The following is a 6,897-nucleotide window of genomic DNA, read 5'->3' as shown; positions in this document are numbered from 1 at the left end:
TGGTTGCCACCGTTGTCCACTGTGTGGCGCTGAAGCGATCGATTATTTTTTATATAAATTCATTTAGACGGTGACTGAAAAAATATAATTCGAAATTAAACGTAAACGCTCCGAACATCTCTCTTGTATAAAATTAAAATATTGTAAACCACGACATTAAACGTAGTTAAAATTAGTCTACGTAGTTTCATTCGAAGATCTCCGTAGTTTGACTGATCGTTGCTGCCCCATAATTTGGTCTTCGAGCCGGATTTACCAAAAAGGATTTACCAAGAAATTGGACTTCGCGCCGACTGCTATTCGTCAAGGAAAATTCGACGCAGCTACTTCTTCAGTCAACGGTCAGGTCTTATTTCCTTTCTACTCCTTTCCTGTAAACGTTTGAATTAAAAATCGTATCATTTACATTTCAGGCTAGTGACGTTTCTTTGCGATTTGTGCTGATTCAAAGTCTTCGTATAACCGTGAGTACCTTACATTATTCTTACACGTAGGCCTCTAAAATGTCCACTGAAGATAAATTATCAGTGCCTTCGGCAGCTTCCCCCTTGGGAAAACAACTAAAAGATATTTCCGAACTCAAAAAACAGCGAGGTAATTTGAAAGGTCGGTTAACACAGTTTAAAAAATATTTAGATTCATTGCCATGTAATTCTATATCTCAAGTTCAAGTTAAAGAAGTTAAATTAAGAATGCAAGCAGCTCAAGATCATTTTAATACTTTTAACAACATTCAAAATCAAATTGAGCTAATTTTACCCGAGTCGGAATATACAGCAAACTTTGAGTATATAGAATCTTTCGAATCATTATATTTTAACGTTCTCGCTACAGCTGAAAGTATAGTCGAAAATACCGTTGAAAGTTTAAAATGTAGCAGTAAATCGTCAGTACAATCGAATGTTAAGCTGCCGGACATAAAATTACCCTCCTTTGATGGTTCGTTTGATCAGTGGCTAGAATATAGGAATTCGTATATTACTATGATACACAACCGTTCAGACTTAGACGAAATTCAGAAATTTCATTATTTAAAGGCTTCACTGAGCGGTTGTGCGTTACAAGTTATAAGCGCTTTGGAATTTACAGCGGATAATTACGTGCATGCCTGGGATCTACTTCATAGTAGATTTCATAATACGCGACTTCTTATACAGAACCACTTGAAATCATTATTTTCTATCACTCCGCTCAAACAGGAATCCCACTTGCAGATTCGTAGGTTAATAGATACTACACTGAGAAACTTGCGTGCTTTAAAATCATTAAACGAACCTACTGAACATTGGGATACAATAGTTATATACTTAGTTGTATCTAAATTAGACGCATCTACTGAGCGGGAATGGGAGAATTATAAGGGATCAATTTTAACTGATTCGAATAAACGACTAAAATTAGATGATTTACTGACATTCTTAAGAAATAAATCGAATACCCTCGAGATGATTAGTTCTAGTCAAAATAAGTTGCCTCAATGTAAGCCTCACGTTATAAGCGAAAATAAGCATTACCAATCAAAAGGCCATGTCATAGGGCATACTTACACGTCTACTAATTGTAATAAAAATAATTCTAAGAAGTCATTTGGTTCTAATAAACGAATTTCTCCAGACAATAATAGTTGTTTTTTGTGCAATGGTAATCATCTACTCTATACGTGCTATAAATTTTTAAATTTGTCTGTTATAGATAGGCTAAAATTCGTTGAAGATAACAAACTATGCAGTAATTGTTTACGTTGTTCAGGTCATTCTGCAACGGAATGTATGTTCGGACCGTGCAAGCAATGTCGGAACAAACATAATACTTTATTACATATTAATAATAATTTGAATAAATTCGAATATACGCAAAGCGGGCGATCAGCTGATTTAAACGAGACTCGTGAAGCGGCCGGCCGGTCGACCGCGCTTCATAGCTTAGCTACTTGCCACACGCGGCCGCGAAGTACATTACAACCGGTTTTGCTATGCACTGCGTTGGTAGATATAATCGATCGGAATAATCAAATGTTTACAGCTCGCGCGCTTTTGGATAACGGCAGTCAACATAGTTTTATTTCAGAAAAATTATTTAAACGTTTGAATACGAAACCTATACAGTCCACTATACGTATATCGGGCGTTGGTATGTCTAAAACGCAATCGAATAAATTGTGTGAAATAATTATACGTTCTAAGATAAACGATTATAATACAAAAATTCGGTGCTACATTTTGCAGCACATTACGTCTAGTTTGCCTACAACAAACATTGATAATTTATACGTATTCCTAATAATATTCGTCTTGCGGATCCGTCATTTAATATTTCCTCGGCTATAGATTTACTAATCGGTGCTGATTTATTCTGGGAATTATTGTTAAACGATACTAGAATTCGATTAGAAAAGGGACCTTACCTCCAAAATTCTAAATTAGGATGGTTATTGTGTGGCCCGCTTTATACGTCGCAATTAAAAGACAGTGAAACCGATCAAGTTTATTGTAATTTCAATCAAACTTTAGACGACAATTTAAAACGTTTCTGGGAAATAGAAAACGTATCTCAGTCCAGTAACATTCTTACTGCTGATGAGCGTATATGCGAGGATCTATTTAAAAATACGACTAAACGAGACATCGATGGTAGGTTTTCAGTACGCATTCCTTTGAAACAATCACCAGATGTTTTAGGTGATTCGTATAATTTAGCAATAAATAGGTTTTTCGCATTAGAACGTAAACTTGAGCGCACACCAGAATATAAACGTATGTATCGTGACTTTATAAACGAATATGAATCGTTAGGCCATATGACACGTGTGAATAAGGTTGAATATCCTAACTTTTTCTTGCCGCATCACGGTGTTTTTAAAGAGCACAGTTCAACCACTAAGCTTCGTGTGGTCTTCGACGCGAGTGCTACAACTACTTCTTCTAAGTCACTTAATGATATTCAGTACCCGGGACCGGCTCTTCAAAATGACATTTTTTCTATACTTTTACGATTTAGGCGTTATAAATACGTAGCCTGTGCGGACGTAGAGAAAATGTTTCGTCAGGTCCTTGTTCAGCAGGATCAAAGGTCACTGCAGTATATCGTTTGGCGTGACAATCCTACAGATCCGTTAGGTATATATCAGCTTAACACCGTAACTTATGGTACGGCATCAGCGCCGTATTTAAGTATGCGTTGTATACGTCAGCTCGCATACGATTGTGATGACGTCATCACAGCTCGGGTAATAACTGAAGATTTATTCGTTGACGATTTGGTTACTGGCAGTGATGATCTTCACGAACTAATATCCATTTGTGAAAACGTTTCAGCGGTTTTACGTTCGGGATCTTTTGTACTACGTAAATGGATATTTAACTCGGAACTCCCTCATACTCAGGTAGCACAGCAGTTTAACGGTGAACACACGCAAAGTAGAACTTTGGGTATTGGTTGGTATAGCGAGAGTGACTACCTACATTACACTACCCAAATAGACGAGTGTAACAATATACCTAAGTTGACTAAACGAGTAATGTTATCAATAATATCACAAATCTACAATCCGTTGGGTTTATTATCGCCTACCGTAATTATTTCTAAAATTTTACTTCAAAGGTTATGGCTGAGTAAGCTCGATTGGGATACGCCAGTACCTAGCGATATCGAACTTATTTGGAATAAATGTATGTTAGTTTTAAAACGATTAAATGAATTAAAATTCCTCGTTACGTAATGAGCGACTACACGCAATACAAAGAACTGCACATATTTACCGACGCATCACAAAGTGCATACGGCGCTTGTGCCTATGTACGTACGTATAACCATGATTCTGAAATCGTCGTAAAATTATTATGCGCAAAGACTAAGGTTGCTCCCTTAAAGTCTATAAGTATCCCGAGGTTAGAACTTTGTGGTGCTTTATTAGGCGCAAAACTTTATAAAAAAATAATCGACGTTATTCGTTTAGCATTTTCAAGGATCATCTTTTGGACTGATTCGACCATCGTCATCGGTTGGGTTAAGATGTCACCACATCTCTTAAAGCCGTTCGTACAAAATCGCGTAACCGAGTTAAACGAGCTGACAGGTGACTCCGAGTGGTTGCATGTGTCGAGCGAAAACAACCCAGCTGATGTATTGTCTAGAGGATTAGCCTTTGATTCGTTGATTAATTGTGAACTTTGGTGGAACGGCCCGTCTTTTTTGCAGTGTCATAATAATTTTAATTCGTTAAATAATAATATGATTAATTTAGAAAATTTGCCTGACTTAAAATCAAATGTAGTACATAATTTTAGCAGTTTCGAAAATTTAGATTTTATTCAATTTAATAAATACTCGTCTTTCACAAAACTTAAACGCGTATGGGCCTACGTACTTCGATTCATAAACAACGTACGAGGAGGCAAGGCTAATAGATACAAAACAAAACAAACCGGCTCGTTATCAGTGTCCGAACTAGAGGAAGCGCAGTATACGTTAATTCGTTTTGCACAAATGCAATCCCTTCCGACGATTTATGATAATTTGCTGAATGAAAGAAGTTACACAGGTAATAATAAAGAATTAAATCGTGTATCTGGATTAAACGTGTTTTTAGACGATAAAAAATTAATTCGTGTTGGTGGTCGACTTCGAAACGCATCTAATTTCGATTTTAATAAAAAACATCCGTTTTTAATGTGCAGTCGACACTGGATGTCTAATTTGTTAGTCAATCATGAGCACAAGAGGCTACTTCATGCAGGACCTCAACTTATTTTATACACCCTGCGCGAGACATGGTGGATGTTAAGTGCAAGAGGTCTTGTGAGAAAAATCGTACGTCAATGTGTTACATGTTCTCGATTTAACGGTAAGATACCTAAGCCTATAATGGGAAATTTACCATCTGAACGTCTGGATGCGGGATTTCCGTTTGAGCGGACCGGTGTTGATTATGCTGGACCTATTATGATTATGAATCGTAAAGGAAGAGGTGCTAGGGAAATGAAATCGTATATTTGTTTATTTGTCTGTTTCATAACTAAAGCTGTACATATCGAACTAGTCACGAGCCTTTCGACGGACGACTATATTTTAGCCTTGAAACGTTTCAGTGGTAGACGCGGAAAACCAGTAGCTATTTATTCCGACAATAGTAGAAATTTTGTTGGTGCTGAAAAAGAAATTCGAAAATTAATTCATAATAATTCACAACAAATAAACGATTACGCCTCATGTGAGGGTATTGACTTTCATTTTATTCCACCGTATGCGCCGCATTTTGGAGGTCTGTGGGAGAGTGGTGTAAGGTCTTGCAAACATCACCTTAAACGTATTGTTGGTAACGCCAAATTAACATACGAGGAAATGAATACGGTTTTAATTCAAATCGAAGCCGTTTTAAACTCTCGTCCACTGTCACCCTTATCCACCGATCCTACCGACTTCACTCCCCTCACTCCTGGTCACTTCCTCACGGGCCGACCGTTAACTTCGCTGCCATGCGAGACCATTTCTGACGCTACAGGTCTGACGATGAACCGGTACCGCCGTATAGAGCAGTTGCGGCAGCAGTTCTGGCGGAGGTGGTCCAGAGAATACATCGGAGAACTTCAGCAGAGAACCAAGTGGAAAACTCATCATGACGATTTAACCATTGATCGTCTCGTCCTCATCAAAGATGAAAATTTACCACCACTTAAATGGCATCTGGGACGCATAACTCGCATTTACCCGGGAACTGATGGTGTTACACGTGTGGCCGACATCCGTACCGCAACCGGAACGACGAGGAGGGCGTTTTCGAAAATTTGCCCTTTGCCGCTGCAGCCATCCAACGATGAAGCCTGATGTTGGAAGCCGGTGTTTCCAAGGCGGGGGGTATGTCGCGGCTTAGCAAGCAACCCCATCTAGTGTGCAGATGGTGGCACACGTGAAGTTTTGAATGGTTGCCACCGTTGTCCACTGTGTGGCGCTGAAGCGATCGATTATTTTTTATATAAATTCATTTAGACGGTGACTGAAAAATATAATTCGAAATTAAACGTAAACGCTCCGAACATCTCTCTTGTATAAAATTAAAATATTGTAAACCACGACATTAAACGTAGTTAAAATTAGTCTACGTAGTTTCATTCGAAGATCTCCGTAGTTTGACTGATCGTTGCTGCCCCAGTGGTTGTGGAACCTTGTTATCCCTTAGTCGCCTCTTACGACACCTACGGGAAGAGAGGGGGTGGCTAAATTCTTTAGTGCCGTAGCCACACAGCATCTGCATTACTACTTGGAGAAAACTTTTGCTAGAAACAAAAATGTCGCAAACCAATTTACGTAGCATTTTCTTCATTATACACAACTCAAACGAGCACTCCTACCGTGGAATTTCAGTGTCTCCGTAGAAGGTGCACCCCTTGCACTCGTAGCCCCAGTCTTGGCGCTAGTAGTGTTAGTCTGACACTAGACGCTTGTCAACGCACATATTGATTAAGTTACGATCCGTCTCCTACACGGACAAATCCTATGCCCATATCGCCTTTACGACTGAGCTGACCGTATTTGTGTTATTCTTTATCGTAGGTATCACTGTCAGGTTTTTTCTTATTAGTTTCTTATATGTTATATGGTACTTCAACATTTGATGAATGTAGATATTTAATGACCAGGAGTCATTCAAGTACGCTGCTACACACACATTGATTGTTGTATACCTTCTTATGTTTATTTATATGAGTCCTCAAGGACGCCTGTTCTAAGAAGCATGCTCCGCATATATCCCAAGTGAACGTACCACAATGGACGATCATACGTTTTTGTTTTTTAGGGAATCAAAATAAAGAAACACACAATTACACTCAGTACAAGTCAAGTTATTTAATGTGAGGAGTTTTAAAAATTCGTTGGTGACCGGGTGTACATCATCACATC

General features: G+C 38.5%; 2 protein-coding genes across 2 annotated transcripts; both read left to right on the top strand.

Annotated features, from left to right (window-relative positions):
* The first annotated feature begins 503 nt into the window (after nucleotides 1–503).
* Nucleotides 504–2,239, top strand: LOC123666923. Its single transcript, XM_045600940.1, has 2 exons — nucleotides 504–1,479; nucleotides 2,226–2,239. Exons 1-2 carry the CDS (start codon nucleotides 504–506, stop codon nucleotides 2,237–2,239), a joined length of 990 nt encoding a protein of 329 aa, XP_045456896.1.
* Nucleotides 2,240–2,755: 516 nt separating this feature from the next.
* Nucleotides 2,756–6,092, top strand: LOC123667066. Its single transcript, XM_045601062.1, has 3 exons — nucleotides 2,756–2,970; nucleotides 3,879–4,673; nucleotides 5,406–6,092. The coding sequence occupies exons 1-3, from the start codon at nucleotides 2,756–2,758 to the stop codon at nucleotides 5,821–5,823; spliced, it is 1,428 nt and encodes a 475-aa protein (XP_045457018.1). The 3' UTR covers nucleotides 5,824–6,092.
* The last annotated feature ends 805 nt before the right edge of the window (nucleotides 6,093–6,897 follow it).

This window comes from Melitaea cinxia, chromosome 27 (assembly GCF_905220565.1).
Source record: "Melitaea cinxia chromosome 27, ilMelCinx1.1, whole genome shotgun sequence".
Lineage (NCBI taxonomy): Eukaryota > Metazoa > Arthropoda > Insecta > Lepidoptera > Nymphalidae > Melitaea > Melitaea cinxia.
Note: the sequence above shows the minus strand (reverse complement) of the source record. Positions and strands in the feature narration are given on the sequence as shown.

Excerpts from the sequence above, each read along its gene's own strand:
- LOC123666923 (XM_045600940.1), top strand. The coding sequence starts at position 504 with ATGTCCACTGAAGATAAATTATCAGTGCCTTCGGCAGCTTCCCCCTTG.
- LOC123667066 (XM_045601062.1), top strand. The coding sequence starts at position 2,756 with ATGTATCGTGACTTTATAAACGAATATGAATCGTTAGGCCATATGACA. Across the intron at positions 2,971-3,878 it reads GGACCGGCTCTTCAAAATGA|TATCCCGAGGTTAGAACTTT; the intron begins CATTTTTTCTAT and ends AAAGTCTATAAG. Across the intron at positions 4,674-5,405 it reads AAACATCCGTTTTTAATGTG|CGATCCTACCGACTTCACTC; the intron begins CAGTCGACACTG and ends ACCCTTATCCAC.